We start from the raw sequence: 23,423 nt of genomic DNA, 5'->3' as shown, positions 1-23,423 counted from the left end.
TGACTCATTCTTTCTTATTATTTATTTATTTATTTATTTATTTATTTATTTGGCAAGTGCCTTTATCCAAGGCTACTTACAGGTGTCACCGGGCAGTACAGGGTTACAATGCAAGATTAATATTTAAGTACAGTATAGTTTACAATAAGTGCAATAATACTACTAAAATACAATATGAATTAGAATGCAACAAGTTAGGATTACAACAGGTTACATCTACAATGACATATTAGTAATGCAATAGTGCAAGGATAGTGCATCAGCTGAGGATTCAGTAATATGGTGCTTAGGTCAGGCAAGTCCTGTGCATAGCAGGAGGGGTGGATCAAGAGATCTACAAGTGTAGTTTAACAGGTGGGTCTTGAGGAGGTGGCGGCGCAGTCCTGAAGTTCTCCAGTAGCTGCTTTCACCACACAGTGGCTAGAGAACAGACAGAGTCGGCACAGCAGGATGGAGAGTGGAGGGAAGGCATGACCAGTTGGCCAGTAGAGGAGGAGTGGGGAGTGCAAGAGGGGGTGTAGGGAGACACGAGGGATTAGAGGTAGGAGGGGGCAGTGTGGATGCCCATATGCCAAAGTGAACAAACCCTAATATTGTAATTCATTAATAACTGTGTGTGTGTGTGTGTGTGTATATATATATATATATATATATATATATATATATATATATATATATATATATATATATATATATATATATATATATATTCAAATTGTTTGCGCTAGATACATTGCTTAGTTCATTTCAAAATGTGGCTATCCCATTTGTTTTGTTGTAAGGATGAAAAAAAATCTTTGAAGTAAACTTGAGTTTTTCAGAATACATTTCTGACTCTATAGATGAATAGAAGCTCCTGGAACCAAATATGATGAGACCATTATCCGTTATAACAGATAGTTGTGATTCCTCAAATATTGTTATATTTTACAGCATAGGTTTTGTATGTACCATATCTCAGCCTCCAGAGACATAATGCTATATGTACAGTACAATAAAAGACATTGCATCTCTGCCACACACTTACTGCAAAAGGACTGTACTTCACGTGTCTAATTAATGAATTATACAAATGCCATCCTTGACTTGTGCTGCAGTCGCTAATCAGATTTTGTCATAATTTATCTTATAGAAAAAAAAAACTGTAGTAGATGCTAAGGGGTAGATGAAAGTATACGCACAGTGCAAATAATTGCGAATGCGAAATTCTAATTGCACTGCGGTCAGGTAATTGTTTTGCACTGCACCCTATGTAAACTTAAGAACAATGCAAATTACTCAACACACACAAATAATAATCAGCAAATATGATAATGAAGGTCTCAATGAACACATCTGTCTATTTAGTGGCTGCACTTGCAGTCCAGAGGTGAATGAGTTAGGAGTACAGAAAGCAGTGGGCGCTGTATGACATTTGTGAAGCACAAAAATACAAACCAAAAAATAGTATGTCAAATGAAGGGCAGCAAAGTACTCTTGGCACTCAAAAAATAAAAGTTTTCTGAGAAGGAGATGAGAGTCCTTACGGCTGAGGTCACTCAGCATGAAACTGAGTTGTTTGGAAGAGCCTCAGCCAACATCAGTTATACTAGTATCCTTAGGAAATTACATGTATTGGCCTGCCCTTTTTAGCATGACATCCACAACTCTGTCTCTCTGGAAAAAGTGGATTGGACTATGCCTCCAGACATTCCAACTGTGGTTTGAAAGGAATCAAAGGCTAAATAGTGCAGATAACTCAACTCTTTCACATGTGCAGGGATAGAGGTCCCTAGATTGATTCTGGGGTCAATTCAGCTATTAGGTCAAGGATGACCTGTGGAGTGAGACAATAACGCTTTAGCCCCACATCCTCCAGTATCTCAAACAAAGTGACCCTGGGGTTGAATATGCAGGGTTTTCTTTGTATTGCCCTTCTCCTCCGAACCTGCCTTTCTTTAACAAGAGCCAAGCGTCGCCGCATCAGGAAGTGTACTACAGCAGCCATCCTGTCCTGAAGCCAATGACAGATTTCTGCAGGTGTGTGCTTTTATACAGCTCTTAGTTACTCGCTTCTACAATGGTTTGCACCTTGTAAGAAGAGGTGTAAAGTTTTTGGAGGGTCAGCAATTGCCTAAGTCCTACAGTATAATGTTTGCACCTGCTTAGTATCCAGATCCCACCTAATTCCATGCTCTTTTCTTCATTTGAATGCATTTCAATAACTGTAATGGATTAATGATGGCAAATTCGATAGCAGGTGCTGAATGCCAGGTGAACCTCATTCTTTATATACATCGCATTTTTAGCAGCTGGTAAAATCAGACTTTATGGCGGCTAAACACGATTTACGGCAGCATTATGGGGGGTTTGCACCCACAAATCACTTTGTGCTTATACTTACATCAACCCCTAAACTGGCAGGGGATTCATTATTCAAGACTGAACTAAAATGGATATGTGAGAAAGATCTGTATTGTTTTTATGTGACTATGTGTCAGTGAAATGTTTCATTTCTTCTGAACACCTTCTGTAACGGAAATGTAATGAGAGAATCATAGAATACAGCAGTGCATCAGCTGAAAAGCAAGGGGTCTGTATAATTGACATGGCTGGAGATTATAACAATGTGTCAGTGAAAATGGTACATTTTACTGGACAGATAATAGAACTAAGAAATGCAAAAACTACAGCTGTGTACCAATATTTAAGACAATAACTTTTTAATTAGATGTGATAATCATTGGTAGTTTTTTTCCTGTAATTCAGAAAACTGATATAAATACAGTTTACAAAAAACATATTTCAATACTATTATTTAATTAACTGTTCTGTGCAAACAAACATTTTTCAAAAAATCTGATTTAGTTTTCAGAAAACTTGCTCATAATTGGCTGTATAACCCATGTCACCTTTAATTTTTTTCGGTCGACAGCCCCTGATCTTGTAACATCTTTTAATTATTCTAATTGATTATAGAAGACCAGATTAACAAAATTAAGGATCCACTGTGAATAAGACCCTAACCCCCCACCTATATATCAGAGTGTAAATTCAAGCAATCAAAATCATGCATGCGATTAAGTTTGAGCTGCTAAACAAAGATTAAATAAGTATACATCGTGGTTTAGAGAATATACAATACCGTTAAAAAATTCAAGATCACTATTTTCTCTTACTTTCATTTTTATTTGTGCATTTCTGAGTTGTCCTGCGTACCCCCTATGACCCTTAGAAGTACCCCCAGGGTTGAAAACCCCTGCTTTAAATTATCAAACCAATGTACTATTCCACCCATCTTTGGCTTTTGATCAACTAAATTTTATTTTACAATATTCAAAGCTGATTTGCTTTTAAATTTAACTTTCTGCCTCTATCCCCTATTATTTGCCTGTCTACGCCAGCCTTACACCTACACTCTAGCAGGCATAGGCATACAGTTACGACCCCTTTGGACCTGAATAAGTCTGCCAAAAAATTGCGCCCATTACGCCTGCTTGGTGCACTCCGCCCCAGGTACGTGGTTTCACACTACGTCCGGACCTCGGTAGGAGTGCCAGCGTGAAAGGGGCTTTAGTCTCATCACTTCTTACACACACAGCACGTAATCTTATACAGCAGCGCCATCTACTGTTCAAAGAATACACCGCCTTATAAACTGACGAATCAATGTTTAGACTAGACACAATTACTAAATTGGTTTTTAATAAGACTTGTTTTTACAGCCGGTTTAAATCCACTCGCTCTTACTGTACACACACCACAGTGCTAGCGCGGGTCATTGCTATAATTTCCACCGTTGTTAGTGCAATTATCATTCCATAGTTAACGGTACAGAAATTGCATTTAATTTGTTATAGAGCATCAACATATTTTCAGAATGCCGTGATGAGGATTATTATTTATGGTGATGCATAGAATCTGACTCTGATGCTTTGGTAAATGTTAGTTGTAGATGAGAATCATTAAGCATTTTTGGTCGGCACATCTGCCAAGGATTAACAATAACAGTTTAAACTGTCTACAGAGTATAACAGATGAACAGGTGTATTTGCACATGCTGTATTTTGCTACAGAATGTTTGTGCTGCACACTCTCTAATATGACTAATATGAGTGGATACCTCCTTCCCTGCAAGCCTGCAGTTCTGAGTTCCAGTATAAGAGCATCGCCAAAGAAGCTACAAGCTACAACAGGTATGTCTATAAATGAGAGCGAAATTAAGTATATATATATATATTTTAATCAATTAAAACAAATAAATAATACACATAAATAAATAGATGATTTCAGCATTATGATCAGTTGAACAGCATTGCCTACCAGGAAACCGAGTTATGAAAATTGCTACATTTTAATTTAAAAAGTTTGTTTTTTATGAATTATTGAAATGCTGAAAGACGTTACAAGTACAGTACTGCACAACAAATAATTGGTTTCGTCATTTGTTTCCATTCAGACCTGTGGGAAAATTCCACCCATCTGTTTGTAGGAATAAGGATTTTTAACAGTAATATTTCAGCTGTTCCTGAGCTGTACCCTGATATACTCAAATATAACTTAGAGCAACCTTTTCCCTGACATCGGGTAGGGTATGTTGTTATATCTTGACTGATTTGCAATATATTTAGTTTGTGTCTGTGGATGCAAGTTTTCTCTTGCATAAAGATTTAACAAATACAACGGAGCAATGTACAATATAAGGTTATTGTTAATGTATTGTCATTTTATTAGCTGAATGTTATAGTACAGTGCCAATCAAGTGTTTACGAATCAAACATACATGTGCAATATTTTATAAACATATTTTAGATTGTATATGTTTTATACAGTAATGTTTATAGAATATACCTGAAGGGTGCTAACTTACATTAAGCAACATTAGCTATTAGTTTCTGTATTTTAATAAGAAGAAGAAGAAGAAGAAGAAGAAGAAGAAGAAGAAGAAGAAGAAGAAGAAGAAGAAGAATAAGCTGAAGTCAACCCCTTATCCATTTTTATTAAGAGTTCACATTTAATCCTAATAATATGCTGATTATTTGTATACAGCATCTCCTTTTGATGTAGGGAATGTAAATGTCATGTCATATGTGATGTCATATTACAACATGTGGGTTCTTCCACCTCACCACACACATTTTCCTCCTGTGAAACTGGCGTGGATAATGATGGTAATGATTACTGTAGCTTTGTTCTATTTTCTGGCATTATATATAGTTGTTTACCATATTCGTTTTATTTGTTGGAGTAAGAAATGCATCTTTTAACTTGGTATTATAAAATCTGTAATGCCATAGTCTACTGCTGAGCAGCAATTAATTCAATTCATTTGCAAAGCGATTGGCTGTGTCTCGGCTACTACCAGGTTCTCTGAATGGATAGGTATTTATTAAGTTTAGCCTTCATGCCAGCATAGGAAATATCCCCTAAAAATGTGGTAACAGTATCATTACCAGACATTTAAATTGGCTTTTATATTCATACATTTCTTATGTGTCCTTATATATATATATATATATATATATTTATATACTTAAATACAGTATTAAAATGCATCATGGCTACTTATTTGATTATGGAGAAGGAGATTTGAACTCTGCTGCAGTAACCACTGTTATCAACAGGTGTCTCCATTGTTTTTTAGGGATAACATCTACCTAACTAGATATTTTTCTTTAATGGACCCTGTACAGTTGTTGATACCATGTTTATAGGTCCCCCTTGGGGAAAACATTAGCCCTCTTTGCCAGGTATACCCAGAGGCGCTGAAACAATTTTTATAGTGGGGGTGCTGAAAGCCATTGAACAAAACTGTAACCCCTGTATATGATGGAAGCAGGTGTACAGCACTTCAATCCAGGGGGTGCTACCACACCCCCAGCACCCCTAGTTCCAGTGTGCCTGGGTATACCTTCATTTGAGAGGGCTTGTACTCTGCTTTATTACTAGTTTTCTAAGTTTGGAATAAATATAGTACTTAGAATTAGAAAGTATGATATTTTGGTGTAATTTTCTCTATTAAATACAATACCAGAACCCAACTGGCATATTTACTTGTAGTTATTTGTATGTAGGAGTTTATGGGTATGATATTAAACTATTATATTTTAGGTGCACTTATCTTTCCAGGTCGATCCAGTATCTCATGGAATTCCTGTACCGAAAGGTGAAAAGGTATCAATACTTTTGCTCCTACAATTTACTGCTGGTACGATATGTGAAATATAAAACCAACATAATGTAATAATATAAATATGCTTGGTTTCCAGGGAAACAGGGGAATAATTCTTTTAGCATACCTCTGATTTTACTCATTTTGGTATTATTTAATATTTATGTAATGCATTTACGCAATCAATACCAACAAGTCTTTGAATCTAGCAGTGGATCTATATGTATACTCTACATTGCATGTTGCATAAATTGACTTTGATATCCCCATATGAAATTTTGATGTGCTATGTGGTTTAAGAATTTTATAAAGAATAAATTACCAATGACCGTAACAAACTCCCTCATAAACTTACTATAATGTGTTAATATAACTTTATTACCATTTAAGTAAACAAGTTGAAAGAGGATGGGTGGGTTTACCAGGTACAAGAGGACAGCCTGGACTGAAGGTGGGTCTGATAATCTGTTATTTGAATATACAGTACATTTGTAATATAGTAGTCCAAAAATGACAGCTGGACATATATGTTTTGTACAGCAGGGTCAATGCGGACTTAAGGGCAGTAATGTAAGTTTTGAACCAAATTTTATTATTTCATTGTTTTGCGTTGCTTATTGGTTCTCTCTATTCCATGACTAAGAAAAGTAACAGAATAAGACCAATTTTAAAGGGTGAAAAAGGAGAAAAGGTAAATTAACCCTTGTGCAGTAATTGATATTTTTAAACATTTATTCAGAAATGCTGTATAATATGACATTTTGTTAATTTATAGGGTTCCATAGGATTTCCAGGACCTGTTGGTTGGAAGGTAAACAGATGAAATATATGTGTCCATTAAATATGCATCCAAGGACAAAACCTTGATATTTTCTTTACCCTCATTTTAAAATGACCTTCCTAAAATTCTAATTTCTCATTTTCTTTTAATTAAAATGATTTTTCCTAATATTTTTTATGGATCCAATTATACAAAATACTTTCAGTCTAGGAATGTACAATAATTCTGTTCTTGTACTTTAAGGTGTTACTGGTAACCTTTGCTGCACAACTGTTGTATTTTATGTTCAACCAATAGTATTAGTAATACAGGGTAATTTAGAGAGCAAACAAAAGTGCAAACTAAACTGATAAACTTAAGGTGTTTACCAGTACATTGTATGTGGTATGTCATTTTTTGATGGGAAAGTATATTGATAGCAAGTATATTGGATTAAAAATGTTGAAGTTTATTACTTTATAGTTCAGGACACTAATGACAACCAATGCTAATCCACACTAGAACCACAGAGTGCAGACTGTAATAGGAGTGCCAATGCTGCCATCTGTTGTCTGACCCCTGGCTTGTCACAGTATGTTCGGAGAAATACATTTCTAATAAAAAACTTAAAAGATTTATGATTTATGTCCTGACACAGAAAGACCACCTTCAAAAATATTTTTAGGGTGTGTGTGAATTTTATAATTAAGTTATCAGCTTGTATTCTTCTGACATTACATTTTCTTAGATTTTTATTGTAAACAATGAGGAGCTTTCCCAGCTGAAAAATGAAAATGTGACGGTTTTGTGAAGGGGTACTTGCATTCTGATAATAACACAGGATGGATAGTGGTGCAGGTATGTAAATACTACAGTTTAAGCTTATAATAATAATAATAATAATAATAATAATAATAATAATAATAATAATAATAATAATAATAATAGTCAATCCTGATCTCCATTCTTTTAGGATCTGTGTTTTTTATTACTGTTTATTTCAGAACTGGAAATAAGTGTCTCAGCTTGTAACAAGTTAACCACAACTAGAATCAGAAGCAAACACTTATACTTTTCTTATAAAACATGACCAGATAGTCCACATATTGTAAAATTATCTAAGATTGTGTTTCCATAAAAATAATTGGAGGGTCTGAATTTTTTTGGGGGGTCTTTTTTTTTTTTGGTTAAAAAAAATTAACAACGTGTGGTTTTGCTTTCACAGACGTTGCTGACTAAATATACTGATTAGCCTTCATCAACCTTGGAGCAAAAAGGGAATAATGCCTCAAATAAAACATTTCAACATAATTACAAGTATGAAAGTCAGTGTATTTTTATATACAATGTTTCAACCAACAATTACCAATTCAATATAACTGGACGTTGGTGTTCTTTTTCTACAAATCCAAATGAAAGCTGAGCATTACTCTTACTGTATATTTAAATATACTATCTATAAACTTTGGTAGATAAAAACAAAAACGATTGTAAGTATACTGTTTATATACAAACACTCAAGAAGTACTTCATCAACATATTCAGCTAAAATAATCATTATCAAAACACATTTTAAGCATGACTTAATTGCATACAGATTCACAAGTTTTTCAGTCATGAGAAACCTGAATGGCTTATAAAATATGTTGTTTTTTTTTAAAAAAAGGTTACATGTTCAGTATATAATTGATACACATAAAATGTGAAATAATTGAAATACCGTAAACATGTTCCTAGTACTCTAAAAAAAATTTGCTAACGGCTCCTTTTCATTTGACAGACTTTTTTTTCCAAATAACGTGTACATAGTAAGGTTTTTTTTTTCTTTCAAAATTTGCGCAATTAAAAATAAAAAAGCTAGTTTAGCACCTTTTTGCATCTAAGCTTGATTTGGATTCCTTTTGTTCTGTTACACTTGCATTACGGCAAAATAAAACAGGGAGTTTATTTGTTGTTGGGTTGTTGCACAATTTACAATAACCAATAGTGTTGACATTTCTCAAATTTCAGTAAACACTGTTCTATTGTTTGTGTCTACTTTAGTATGGGATATCCAGTCAGAAATGTAGAGAAAATACTGTACAACCCTGTTAAATAAAAGTTTTAGTGAATGATTAAAATTGAAATCTAATGTACAGTATTACAATGTAGTATATTTATTTTCTTAACAATGGAAAGTTGCTTCCTTTGGATGCGTACGAAAATGCATTACCAAACTAGTGTACCATGCTGCATTCCAATACGAAAGCACAGTAGTTTATGGTACTAACAAAACGTTCTGTACTTTCCAGCTGGTTGACAGTAGTGACACATTACAATTTTTAAATGTTAAATATTTTTTCGTGAATTATGGTGATGAACACAGTAACAACATTATTGCACTGGAACTTTAAAATAAATAAATCAATAAATCAATAAATAAATAACCTTTTCTTAATAAGAATGCTGTAAGGCCTCACTTGATAAGGTCATTCTAATATATAGAGCACAAAAAATAATAAAAAATAAAATAAAACATAACAACCAAATAAAATAGCCTTATCGTGTTATTATTTATTGGTTCTTGGCACATTTATCAAACCTTTTAAGTCATCAAGAGCTGTACATGTGTGTCCTCTTGACTGAATACGTAATACCACTATTAGAAACTCACATTGATATTCCCTCGTGTTAATTGGGTGATTCTCTAAAAAACAAGTTTACGCTTTTACATTATTCTTTAAAGTGCAAAGAAATTCTTCTAAGTGAAATAATACAGTACTTTCCATTATGAAGTACTGCAATGCCAGCTGAGATTGCATAGCAGTTTGTTTGTAAAAGGTTGATGAAAGGCTCCCATTAGTTTCAGGATGATAGCACTAGAACAGGAGTGTCTGATATTTTCCTTGGAGCAGTACTGGTTTCCTCTGGGATAGTCACTGGTGCAAAATCCCCATTGACAAAGGTATTTGAACACTGCGCAGTCCCTTTAAAAAACAGAGAAAAAAGGCATTTGTAAATTTGTATTTTTGATTTTTCTCTTAAATTTTAAATTTTATTTTGGTTGATTTTTCTCTTAAAGAGTAAGCTTAAAAAAATAATAATTATTTTCTTAGTGGCTCTTATTGCTATTACTCTAATATTGTGTCTATTAAGGTGCTTTGACTGAGTTCAGGAGCTGTTCTCCCATTCCATTTGTCTGCCATAGACATATGTAATGTAGGCTAGATCAGCTAATGTGTTTATATATTAGTGAGCACCAGCACCATTTAGTGCACATCCACGTATTGCCAGCAAAACTAAAGGACGTTTGTTTGCACACTTTGGCTGACCTAGCCTAGATTCCATAAACTGCATCTGGAAGGGTACTAGAACTGAAGACCAACTTGTGAACTCCAGTGAAAGCACCTTAACAAAAAAAGATTAGAACCATTCACAATATTTTCAAATATCAAGTAACCGTATATAATGTGTCTTTAAACAGTAAATGTAACCCTATCAGACATACTAAAGAGGGTTGATGCTTGATCAAGGAGAATACATTTCCACTCCAGAACATCAATAGCGTACCCTCTAACACGACTTACTGTACATTCTATCAATGTGTTATCACCAGGGATCCTAAAGGCTTTTTTTATTTGTTTGATTAGTTTTTTATTATTACTACACAGAAGTATTTATAATATAATGCTTAAAGTAAAATTGTAAGTTTGTTTATTATGGATTGATGGCACTGGTGAGCTTGCAACTTCCTTAGAATTTAAAAGTGTACCAATAAATACTTACTGTGTATATCACATATTATGTGACAGGGGACTCAATTTTAGCCTTTTATTTTAATTTTTTTTTTTTTATCTGAGAATTTCATTTTTTTTTTGGTTATCACTATAACACAGAAGGAGAAAGCCCTCCACACCCACAGCAATATGTACTATTACAAATGACAATAAAACCCATTCTGAGGGTAAGGTTAACATAGCAGTGTGGAGTAGTGGTTAGGGCTCTGGACTCTTAACCGGAGGGTTGTGGGTTCAATCCCCAGTGGGGGACACTGCTGCTGTACCCTGGTACTTTACCTAGATTGCTCCAGTAAAAAACCCTACTGTATAAATGGGTAATTGTATGTAAAAATAAATGTGATATCTTGTAACAATTGTAAGTCGCCCTGGATAAGGGCGTCTGCTAAGAAATAAATAATAATAATAATAATACTGTCCGCATCTTCAGTGCAGCTATCACTGTGTGATTCCGTGTCAGAATAAGTCCTGTTTGGTCTCTGCGATAATTGCTGGAGTGAAGTTTTTGGTGAGTGGCTTATCCTGCTTACAAAAGAAGGAAGAGATCACAGAACAAAACTGAAGCAACTAATTAATACACTACAGCTTTTTTTTCTCAAGTAAAACCTTGTTTTAAAAAAAATGTATTTACAAAGTAATTAATTCATTTATAATATATATAATTAGCTGGAATAAAAGTGGCCACTATTGAATGACGTAGATATTTCCGGTCCCTGAAAATGTATAATTTATAATTTACCTTTCAAAGCTGTAGCTACGAGGATGGCTCACAGAGTGTTTCTTCTAGAAAATAAAAGAAATAAACAATGTAAGACTTGCATTTAAATGTTTTTAAAAGACAAAAAGATAAACATGCACAAATACATCATTTATATTGCCCAGTTTCAAAAGTTACATTCATTTTACTTTCCTAAATAATTCTTAGACGTGTACATATATTTTCCATTTATCAGAAACTGTACAATTATCAAAAATTGGCAATTTGTCTACACAGGGGTGTCAAACTCAGTTCCTGGAGGGCCGCTATGTCTTCTGGCTTTCGTTCCAACCGAGCTCTCAATTACTTAAGTGGTCTAATTATGTGATTAACTGGACACATTTAACACTTCTCTCCAGACCTCAAAATGTTTTATAGTTAGTGTGCCTTCCATCAAGTGCAGTTTTTAAACCATCAACTGTAAAGACCTTGAAAGAAAAAAATATATATATGTCCAATTGAACAAATAATTAGATCAATTAAGTCAATCCTAAGTTGGAATGAAAACCAGAAGACCCTGCAGCCCTCGAGGACTGGAGTTTGACACCCCTGGTCTACAGTGTCAAATGATAGTTAATTATGTGAAGCTAGCTAATATCTGTGTGTAAGAGTGTGTGTGCGGGCCTATCAAATTGCCATGTACTCATATACAAATTAGTTCCAATCCTACTGTAACCTTGTTAAAAAAAATATATACTACAAGAGTTGCGTTGTACCCGAACCATTTGTACAGGGGATGGTGAAACTGGAAAGACAACAGAATCAGGATGAGATAACTTGAACATTTCTGGCTTGAACTTGGCATTTGCTATCTTCATGCATTCTTCAAGTGTTGTAATAAAAGTACTGCATGTGGCACTCAGTAGAGAGGAGGCTTCATTCATGTTCTACAGAAAAGTACAAAATATGGAAGAAAAATGCTTTAGAAACTAAAATCTCATCTGATGTAGATAGGGCTTCTGATTTTCGGTTTTAACCGATAAACAACGCTATAACACAAAAAAAAAAAAAAAAATCTGTATATAGCCAATAAACACAGGAAAAACACTGGATATGATTACTCAATTCACGTTGACTTCACCCCTTTCCCAGTGCAGTTACTGCAATGTCCCGCCTCTTCCTGACTTGTATCTAGCATTGATTCGTTCTCAGTACTTTAAACCCACCCCAACTACTGAGTGGCAGCAAATTCCTATATTTCTATGGCGACTCCACCGACAGGGAGGACTGTACAAGCTTGTGAGATTTAAAACGAGATTAAAATTAGAGACAGAGAATTATTCTTCCTAGCAGGACTCATTGCTATATTAAAGTTAGATAGGGAGGATTGTAAAAGCTAATGGGATATAAAACAGAATTACAAATTGTGGTGACATTTTAAAAAATACCTAGACACACAAAATCCCTCAGAAGAATATGCCTGTGGCCATTTTGTTGTGTAAGACAGCAAAGGAAAGAGTTACTAGTGTGCAAGGAAGTACTATCAAGTTACGATACATATTGTGCCAGAAAAAAATGGCCCAAAATTTTGGGAAGTAACTGAAAACAATAATCTCTTACAGTATATAAAAAAAAAAAAACTCTATCTTTGACAACAATCGGGTCAAAGAACCTTGATCAAAGTAACACACAACATCTGACTAATAATACTTTCACAAGGGATATTTTTTTTTAATGGGCTTCTTAGCCCTGGGAATACATTACATAGCTTAACTCAATGGAAAAGGCTAAATGTCTTCATTTGAAATGCAAGTGTGTTTTATTTACCCCCATAAACCCCTTGCTGCCAACCTCACTAATCTACATAACCATGTTTTCTTTTGTTGTTCATGTAAAAATGAATACAATATATTTTGCACTGAATTGTACATAACCCTGCATGCTTCTTAAAACAATTAATCAAAACTTAGCCCACATATCCCATACACTTGTCACATGTCAATACATAAAAAAACATACAAATACTAGACTCTAATATTTAACCTTTTTTGTGTGAACTATATATGTTCCAAACAGTGCTTTATGGCTTTATATATTTGTGGGCACCAAACTACTGAAATACATTGCATTATAAGTATCACATTAAGACTGAACCAAACCTCAGTGCTGGGTGATGTGTGGTTTGCCTCCTGATTTACTGATTCCTGTATTGTGTGGACCTGCTGCATCAATAAATCACAGTATAATCGCAGTTCAGACATCTTCGTTTTCAGAGACTCGGTGCTTTCCTTAATTTCTTAAAAGACAAAAAAAACCCACAAATGAATACCTAGTTATTGAAGAATACATACAGTACACACACATGTACAGGCTAACTTCACTATAACAAACACCCGTTTTTAACGATCCCAACAGCAAGAACCAATTTTTTCAATGCAAATTAGCCCTATTGGTCACGTACAGGATCCACCTGGATACAACGATCTCAGTACTGACTGGCACGCAGTGAAAACAAAGATAATGGTTGACTAATTCAAAGATAATGCTAATTCAAAGATGACCTATTGTAGTACGACTCATCCATGACGAATGCAATCGTTGCCTGTCCGTCATCTTCACACAAACTGCAACCAGGCAACGGGTGAGAGGAGCAATCTACGCTGGATAGTTATTTCAAGAGAAAGGGCATGTAATTACTGTATTCAACATGTAAGTGTACATTCTTTCCTATTTCATTTTTTTACTGTTTTCTTTTAAACATACCTGTAGCAGGACGATTGCCCTGCACAGGGGGGAATTAGTGTTGGTGTAATTTATATGTGGAAACGGGTTTGTTTTGTGTGCTTTTTGTAGTTGTTATGTTTGATCAAAAGATGGTTTACAGACGGGCACTCAATTGAGACTTGCTGCCTGCATGTCTTCTGTGCGTTACTATCGTTGATAGCGTCACATGACCCGCTTGTTTACTTTCTACTTTGTGTTTCAATTCCAACTCCCATGTCTCTCTGTCTAGCAATGCGGTTACCCACACATGTGACACGAGTACCTTGTCACAATACCGTTTAAATGTTGCTCAATGTGAAGGAATCTTCAGAAAAGTACTATATAGTGATGTTCAATTCAAATTTGCAGTTTTGTCATTATTCTGATACACAAAAATGCCAAACCGTATTATAGTGAACACCCTGATATAACAAACATTTCTCCAGGTCCCATGGGGGTTCGTTAAAGTGAAGTTAGTATATTATATATATATATATATATATATATATATATATATATATATATATATATATATATATATATAGTTACTGCGGCATTAACAACACCATATTGATATAGCAACCGAGAGGGATGAAATTATTATACTAAACTTTTGGCTCGGCGTTACTGACTTCAGACTGCATTATACACTGTCTAGCCAACAAACTTGAGAATGCAGTCAAATTAGACAGTTCCCTAGTCTGCAATGTATGCACACTAATGTGGTCACTTGATGTCTCATGTGATCCACTGACTAGACCTGTGCAACTACTCAGAAACAATCGTGTGAAAATAGAAGGATATTGGGTGTCCCTGCAACCAGTTTGTCTCTCAACACAAAGGCTGTCCAACACCATTAGTCACAAGTGAATGGATCCATGATAGATCCAGTCTGAAGATGTGTGCAAGGTGTTCTACCTGTGGTCTAAATCACAGAAACCTGGACAAGACACAACTGTTTCCATTAAAACACTGTTCCACTATGCAGCATGGCCTTTAATTGGTAGCAGGTCACAACATTCCTATATATAGCCTTACTAGTTTGTACATCAGTAGGGTTTGTTTAATTTCTAAACTATAAAACCATTCTTACACAAACCTTTTTCTTTTTTTGTTCTGGTGTCAGTCAAACATGCTTTTGAACTTCCTAGGGCCACAAGCCACCTCTGTCTTTCAGCAGCATTGACCGCTTTCACATAGAAGTGCTGTTCCCCAGGAATAATCAGCTCCATTCTGGATTTTTCTGCTGGGTGAACTAATTTAAAGACACCAAAGAAAAGTTTATTTGTGTTTTTATTTGATGTGTTATTTCACTGAGAGACAAATGGAATGGCATTCTACAAGAACTCTGATTTTCAAGACCCTGCCACCTCACATGTGAAACTGTATTTATCAATTTCTGATGAACCACAAATATTTTTTAAAAACACAAAGTAATTCATTTTCTTAATTTTGGTCAATCTGGCACGGAAGGACCCTGTTCTGCTGCATCTAAGTAGAGATTGGTATCCAAATGTTTCCCACCTGATCATACTGAAGTCACAAGCTGACACATACTGTACAAAAAGTACTTCACCTTTAATTTCACACACAGACATCTTGATACTCCCTTTACTGCCTTTGCAAACATCATCTTCAGAATCATAATACGAAAGTATTCCATTATCCAATGCAAACCAGCGTGGCTGCCAACCTGGAAAGAGATCAAAAGCTCATCATGTAAACACCAGAGTCAAGTCAGTCATCAAAATCACTTCACAAAAAGTTTCTTTGCATTTCACACCCCCAACTGAGAAAGTATTAAACCCTATTAATTATTATTATTTATTTATTTATTAGCAGACACCCTTATCCAGGGCGACTTACAATTGTTACAAAATATCACATTATTTTTTACATACAATTACCCATTTATACAGTTGGGTTTTTATTGGAGCAATCTAGGTAAAGTACCTTGCTCAAGGGTATAGCAGCTGTGTCCCCCACCTGGGATTGAACCCACGACCCTCTGGGCAAGAGTCCAGAGCCCTAACCACTACTCCACACTGCTGACCCACTAAAAGATTAATTTAATTTAATAACAATAACAATGAATATTCATGACTACTAAAATAAAAATGTCATTTGTATATCAAATGTGGCCAAGGTTTCCACAATCTTGTCAGTACATATGTATTATATTAGTTTGTGATTGGAATGCTATTTTTTTTTATGTTACTCTCTTAGTTGGAAAACATTTACTGTACTAAATAATGCACGTTCGTATAATAATAATAATAATAATAATAATAATAATAATAATAATAATAATAATAATATTTACCGGTGATGTAGTTTGTCCACTTGTACAATACTCCTTCCATAATTCATTAGAAATGCTGTTTGCAAAAAAAGGTTTGACCCCCCTTCCTCAGATGCTTAGAATTTTCAGATCGCAATCAATAAATCTAAAGCCAGATGGTTCTGGTATTCTGAATAAAGGCTGCCAGGCAAGATGTATATGATAACGTATAGGAGTAACGTATCATTCATTTTCTTATCTCGTATGTTGCTGAACTACATCATGAACATATTCAGATAACACCATCATCATGTTCCTTTTTTTTTTTTTTTTTTCTCCCAGATTTACCCTGACATTCGGTTTACTTCCTGGATTAAACCTAACGGAAATTTTGTGATTGACAGCAAACTGGCCAAAAAAAAAGAAAGGTGGGTCCTTCTGTTTAAAGGGACAGTGTTATACTGTACATTGCCTTTAAATTCAGCTGCATTACCTTTGGGCTGCTGATTTGAAAAACAAACAAACAAACAAACAAACAAACAAACAAAAAAACGAACTGAAACCTGTGTGTACCCTATGGAAATACAGTTTTTCTGGTGTATCAATGTGATATTGCGAATATGTTGAAAAATGTCGGTTTGACTGTAGCCGGGCATCCTTATATCTGAGGTAGTCAGAGTGTACAGTCAATCACAGTTTCAGTAACAAAAACTGTAAACTAAGCAACATATTTATTCTAAAGTTCTAACACACAACAGATTCCTCACACTGCCAGTTCAGAAGATTTTCACATTCGTCTGTATGTGTAATTGGAAGAGGCGTGGGCGTGGCTGGCGGAGTCATCAGTCTGTCAAACATTGCCACGCATTCACTTGAATTTGTGAAGAAGTACACAGTGGTCTGTTATCGGGCACAATGGCGTTTATTGCCATCTTTCTTTTGTATTTGCAGGCATACAGTCTTTTTGTAGATTTCTCAGTTGCACAAGAAGAAGAAGAAGAAGTCAAAATTGAAGTTGTGCACATGCCAGAAGAATGTACGAAAAAGAGCAAAAAAGGGGATATGCTGAATGCGCATTATGATGGCTTTCTAGCAACAGATGGTTCAAAGATTTACTGCAGGTAAAGATGTGCTTTGTTATTGTTAACGTTAGGTGTGGGTAAATTGTGGCAATAACTATGTAGCCTGTACACGACCTGTACAGTTTGACGCTATTTTAAGTACAGTTTAGAATGGTACTCTGTTTTACAGTACAGTAGCTGAATTGATTTTGCATTACTGGTCGCTACATTGTCTCCACAGTGCATAAAACGATACTTTTTTGCTTTATTTAATGTGTTCTGTAAATGGGTCGAATCCAATACATTCGTGAATGAAGTCTATCAACACTAGAACTTTGTACTGAATACATCAGGGCTGGCCTAGCCTTACCTAAGTACCTCCATAGACTACTTTCTTTGCATAGACTACTTTCTTTTTATAGACACATCAATTCTGATTTAAATTATTTAAAATGTGTATTTACTCTCTCTCTCTCTCTCTCTCTCTCTCTCTCTCTCTCTCTCTCTCTCTCTCTCTCTCTCTCATTATCATTTAAACATTGTTCTCAAGAAACTTTAGACATTGTGTAAATGAAAAGCTTTAATTAATGGTATGTAATTGAGAATTTTTTTTTTCTGTTCTTGCAGCCGATCAGACAATAAAGGACACCCTAAGTGGTTTGTACTTGGTGTAGGCCAAGTAATAAAAGGACTGGACATAGGAATGATGGGCATGTGTCCTGGAGAAAAAAGAAAAGTCACCATTCCTCCTTCACTAGGATTTGGAAAACTAGGGAAAGGTATTTTAGGGGAGATGGGTGGTGGTAAAGGGTTTTGTGCAACAACACTATTGTCTCATAACCTCCAGCCATTCTTCAAGATGGCTTTTCTTTAAACTACACCTACTTCAGCTGGGGTACAACTAAAAGTATTATCTTCATATCTTGCTCCATAGGCAAATAAACGTTTCTTCTAATAAACAAAAAAAGATACATGAAAAACAAATGCATTTCTACACAAAAATACCTGCCAGTGGGGTGAGAGAATTATGATTTCTTTTTACACTCATTTAAAATAATATTGATTACTTTACATTTTTGTAGTTGACCCTAATAACATACCTTTATTAAAGAATGTTTGGGGTTTCTTTTTCCACACAAACTGTTCTACGCTAATGTGTATTTCTTCAACAGAATTCAAAATTCCCTTTTTTTGTAAAACAGCTACTTCAGTTGTTTTTTTTTTTTTTGATCACCAACTCTCCTGCAAACCCACCTGGTGGCTTGTCCTGAAAATAGGATTGGCCGAAACAGTGAAAAACAATAAACAACTTGGTGAAAAGCTCATTGTTGCTGAAGTATAGACATGTATTTCCCTGATAAGTTGTTATAATTATATCTGTTGAATATAGGTTCTGACAATCAATTAAAATACTCAAAAAACAAAGTTATTTATTTATTTATTTGGCAGATGCCTTTATCCAAGTCAACTTACAGGTGTAACAGGGCTGTTGTGTTGATTTGACCATTACAACCACTTATTTCTAAAGTCAGCCTTTTTTTAGCTACTGTCATTCTGTAACTTTGAAATGTTATTAAGTTTCTTTTAATAATTCTTCTCTCTACAGATGGATGCTCTTTTATGTTTACTAATATTCCATGCATTTATTTAACACTGGTTATCTAAATCGTTGACATGTTTTTGTTTTTTATACAGTTCCTCAAGAAAACCCTTCCTTTTTATAAACAGCTATACCTTGGCATCACTGCATGTTGGGGAACGTTGTATCAATTCTTAAATTCTAAATGCATGCTCATTTAACCTCCCCTACATTTAATATGTGGTAGGTATTTTTCTAGAAACCATACATCATTATAGATCTTTCTAAACTATATATACTGAGTGTGTGTGTAAAAATGAATGTGTGCTATTTACTAACCTACAATTACTAACCTACAATTGTCTCCCTCTAATTCATTATTGTTTACACTAATCTTCCAGACCAAATACTGTTAAATTATTGGTTTGAAATGGCATTCACTGGTACATTCAATGGGTTGTCTGGTTGTGTGCAAATTATTATTTGTTTTCTGTGCATGAACATACCATTCAAATTGTCTTAATTAGAGAAGTAAGTTATCAAAGTTAAAAAAAGTTTATAATTCATAACCCCAAATAGAAAAATAAAAGATAATACTTGCCTGTATGGATTCAAATAGATATAAAAAAGATATTAATGATTCCAGCACTCCATTAGGTTAGATTATTGCTTTTAGGAAGAAAAGCAAGTTCTGATTGTTAGTTTTCTTTGTTCCCTTACAACAGACAAGGTGCCACCTGATTCTACACTGATCTTTGAAATTGAGTTGTACACCATAGCAAGAGGACCTCGCAGTGCAGAGTCCTTTCAAGAAATTGACCTAAACAAAGACAGATCACTTTCTCGGGATGAGGTAAACACTTTTTAAAATCTATATTTTGTATTGTTAAATTGCAGGTCCATTAGACCTTTCAATGTGACAGTGTGGCTTTTCAGCTCGAGCCCCACCTACTCTCTATATAAATGTAGTCATATGATTTGAATGGAAGGAGGGAAGCTGTTCAGCACTGCCATTTAGGATCTCTAGCTCAATCTGAAAGCAGACCAAAGCCCAGTAAAGTGTGATTTAGAGAAAACAACATAACTCAATATTGGAACGACAGGACCCAGATTGTGAGTACATTTACAGATTGTAATCCTTTCAAAATGTGTTATTTTTTCTTCCACAGTTGCTTGTGGGGGGTCACTTTAATATGTGAAATGGTGGGGTTAGGGCAGTGGTTCCCAACCTGTGGTTTGTGGGAAAACAAAATAAAAATTGCCTCCTTGCACCGGCAAGCCCAATTTTACAAGGCAAATCATCTTTGGTACAACGTAGCGCCTTCCGCTGTATTACACTAGTTGCAGCGTATGACACGTTTAGCCTGGTGACTGAATCACGTCACACGCTGCAACTCACCGCACGTTAGGAGCAACCCCATGTTGTTCGTCCCGCTGTGGGTCACTGGATAAAAACAGGGTCTTTGAAAAGGAAAGCGAGTGAAAATGAAGCAAGTGGCAGTGGAATACAGAGGTGCCTCGTCAGTCGAGGCCAGTGAGGCATGGCCTCGCCAATAATTCCCAAAGGCTAAAAAAACATTTTGTATATTCTTTTCATTTAATTGAGAAACACATTTAATCACAGTTAAGCATGTATATATTAAATACATTGAAGTCCACAGAAGCGGTAGTGACTTATTTAAAAGTCATAACTCGCTTTCACCAGTAGTGAAAGTGCAGCGCCAGAAATCTGAAACAGTGCAGTGCTGCTTCACCGCTGCGTGACTCAAAAACCTTGAGTGCCTCACACAGCTGCTTGTTACCAAGGCAACTAACCATGGTGGGGTCAATTTATGAAGGCGTTGCTATGGTAACCACAGCTTGGTGAGGCGGCACCTACTTGATTTGGAGTAGTTAGGATTTGTGCGAGTTTTCAATAATGGCTTTAGTTGAATCTGATATTATATGCTACCTGAGGAAAATACGTTTTACAGTAAAATCCCCAAAAGAGAGAGACGTTCAATTGTTAAGAATGGCAGAATAACACTAGCACTGGAGATTTTGAAGAAAGACGGTTTTGAATTCATGATTTTGTGATATTGTATTTGTGTCTTAATAGTGAATGTTCCAAACTGGTGTCACTTAATGACTTGTAGAATTAAATAATACGTAGTTTTAAGTTTCTCATTTGCAAATTGATTATAAACACTTGTATCCGCAATTCTGTAAGTTGTGTGTTGTTTACAGTGATAATGTTGTTTTTTTTAATTGATGGGTGAGTATATTTTACACAGCGACTGCAGTCTATTATTTGAATGCATTAAAATGCTCTCAGCACAGGCATCTATGAAATCAACAGAACAAAGTACATTTACTTTTAGTGTGTTAGCCATTCAATGAGGGGGGTGGTAATAAGTGTTTAGTGATGTGTGCCTCACCTGTCAAAGTCACAAGTCACCTCTGGTGGAGTATCAAGTGAAACATGCAGAAGTACAGCGATACATACTGGGAAAGGGGATTTACTTGGACCGGTAGTGAAGAGGAGCCGCGACCGCTGCGTGTTGTATGTTACGATGTGTTGTCGAATGAAACTTTGAAGCTAGCAAATTTTCGGTGCCACTTAGAAACGACTCCAAAAACAAGTGGATTAGAAACCCATTTGTGAACGCTGACAGTGAAATGCACATGAACTTGACATCAAAGGAGTAGGACGGCCTAGCAGAGCTTTCATGTGACAGCTCTTTTAAAGTTAGTCTTCACGCAACTAATCTGACTGGCATCTGGTTACACGTTCGCCACCACATACTCTTGTGAAAGTGGATTTACTGCGCTTGTTGCGTTGAATTCAAAGTACCAGAGTAGGCTGACGGTGGAACCAGATTTAAAGCTAAAACTGTCGCGACTCCATCCTGACATTCAGGCTGTGACATCGCTGAAACAGCACCAGCAATCATTAGGTAAGTTAATCAGTTTCCCATATGGCATCGCTATCAACTGCCGCACTATAGTGTAAAGCAAAATTAATTGAATTTCCTTGTATAGCAACTGTGTGTCACTATGGTAGTAGTACATGGTAGTCTGCAACATTTTTGGCGGTTCAGAAGGGGTCCGCACACTTAAAAAGGTTGGGAACCACTGGGTTAGGGGAAACAACTATATTTTCTTATAGAAGACAGTGAATACACTGTAATCCAGTCACCAGTACTTTTAAAGTAAAACAATCAGTAACAACATTTGTACCAGATAGGTATGAAATAAACAGCCTATATGGTAGACCTTGCCTCACTAGTTTGTGATGCTGATGTCTTCTTGTAGAGCATTGAATTTATTCCAACTTTGTTTTTATATTCAGTCTTCTGTGTGTGTGTTATTTTTCTCTATTTGCATCTTTGTCTTTCAGTGTCTCTCAGCATTACCTGTTCCTTTAGTGGCCTTTCCCACTGCTTGACACAATTTCTCCAACATATTCTGAATGATTAATGCAAGGAAAACCATGAATGCCATCAGTATCGATAACAGTATGTTATTACATGCTAATATCAATGTTTAAGAAATTGTTATTAGCAAATGCTTTACTCTGCTGAAATTATTATTATTATTATTATTATTATTATTATTAAATTTTTTTGAGGATTTAGTTCTCCTTTTTCATTATTTATATTTGTTTCAATTCTAACAATATTTTTTCTGTTTGATTTATCCCTAGATCACAGAATATATGAAGAAGGAGTTTGAGAAGGGTGGTAATAAACGTGACCAATCCTTTTATGATGCCATTATAGCAGATGTTTTTCGGAAGAATGACCATAACGGAGATGGCTTCATATCTGCAAAAGAATACAATGTCTATGAACACGATGAGCTATAGTGAAACACTCCAGTTTAAAGTGAATATTTATAGGTATGGAAGTAATAAGAATGTTAAACCAAACAAAGGTAAGATCTGTTTTGTTAAACTTCCATACCTATAAATATTTGCTTTAACTACACTACTTTCAACTAATCTGCCTGCACTTGTTTTACAAGTAAAATGAATGGATTTTTTTTATAAGAACATATTTGATATGGTCAAGTATTGGGTCATTATCAGTGCCGGACAGTAATTTGTCAAATAAATACCACTTGGAAATAGGTGACTGGAATTTGTCTGCATCATTTACAGAGAAAAGCTTTTTTATAGAAATTTAATGTTAGTGTACAAGCTTTATATATTAGCCTGCAAACGTTTACATTTGTGATGCTGGATCAATGTAGACTGAACAACCGAGCAAGTGTATACTAGATCTTTGTTGGCCACTTCTTTATTTAGTTTAGGCACCGCTGTTCCAGCAGATTTCAGCCAGATATTTTGTCCCTATATTGGAATTTCCACATTT

At 35.2% G+C, this 23,423-nt stretch overlaps 2 protein-coding genes across 6 annotated transcripts; one reads left to right on the top strand and one right to left on the bottom strand.

The window, feature by feature from the left end:
- Positions 1-8,258: 8,258 nt before the first annotated feature.
- LOC117403998 (pleckstrin homology domain-containing family A member 3-like) lies at positions 8,259-16,824 on the bottom strand. 4 transcript variants are annotated; one of them, XM_034006601.3, is made up of 8 exons: positions 16,471-16,823; positions 15,724-15,840; positions 15,247-15,402; positions 13,544-13,680; positions 12,167-12,331; positions 11,427-11,470; positions 11,103-11,209; positions 8,259-9,877 (listed from the first exon to the last, which is right to left on the bottom strand). In XM_034006601.3, the coding sequence occupies exons 1-8, from the start codon at positions 16,508-16,510 to the stop codon at positions 9,756-9,758; spliced, it is 888 nt and encodes a 295-aa protein (XP_033862492.3). In that variant the 5' UTR covers positions 16,511-16,823; the 3' UTR covers positions 8,259-9,755. The 4 variants fall into 4 exon arrangements, with proteins under 4 accessions (XP_033862492.3, XP_033862481.3, XP_033862501.3 ...); XM_034006590.3 differs by having other exon boundaries at positions 12,161-12,331; positions 16,471-16,822; XM_034006610.3 differs by lacking the exon at positions 15,247-15,402 and having other exon boundaries at positions 12,161-12,331; positions 16,471-16,824.
- A 457-nt stretch (positions 16,825-17,281) lies between these two features.
- On the top strand, positions 17,282-23,180 carry fkbp7 (FKBP prolyl isomerase 7). 2 transcript variants are annotated; one of them, XR_004544634.3, is made up of 5 exons: positions 17,282-17,549; positions 18,117-18,268; positions 19,794-19,921; positions 22,448-22,565; positions 22,754-22,879. XR_004544634.3 is itself a non-coding variant. In XM_034006990.3 (4 exons), exons 1-4 carry the CDS (start codon positions 17,344-17,346, stop codon positions 22,913-22,915), a joined length of 648 nt encoding a protein of 215 aa, XP_033862881.2. In that variant the 5' UTR covers positions 17,283-17,343; the 3' UTR covers positions 22,916-23,180. The 2 variants fall into 2 exon arrangements, 1 of the variants encoding a protein (XP_033862881.2); XM_034006990.3 differs by lacking the exon at positions 22,448-22,565 and having other exon boundaries at positions 17,283-17,549; positions 22,754-23,180.
- The last annotated feature ends 243 nt before the right edge of the window (positions 23,181-23,423 follow it).

This window comes from Acipenser ruthenus, chromosome 10 (genome assembly GCF_902713425.1).
Source record: "Acipenser ruthenus chromosome 10, fAciRut3.2 maternal haplotype, whole genome shotgun sequence".
Lineage (NCBI taxonomy): Eukaryota > Metazoa > Chordata > Actinopteri > Acipenseriformes > Acipenseridae > Acipenser > Acipenser ruthenus.
Note: the sequence above shows the minus strand (reverse complement) of the source record. Positions and strands in the feature narration are given on the sequence as shown.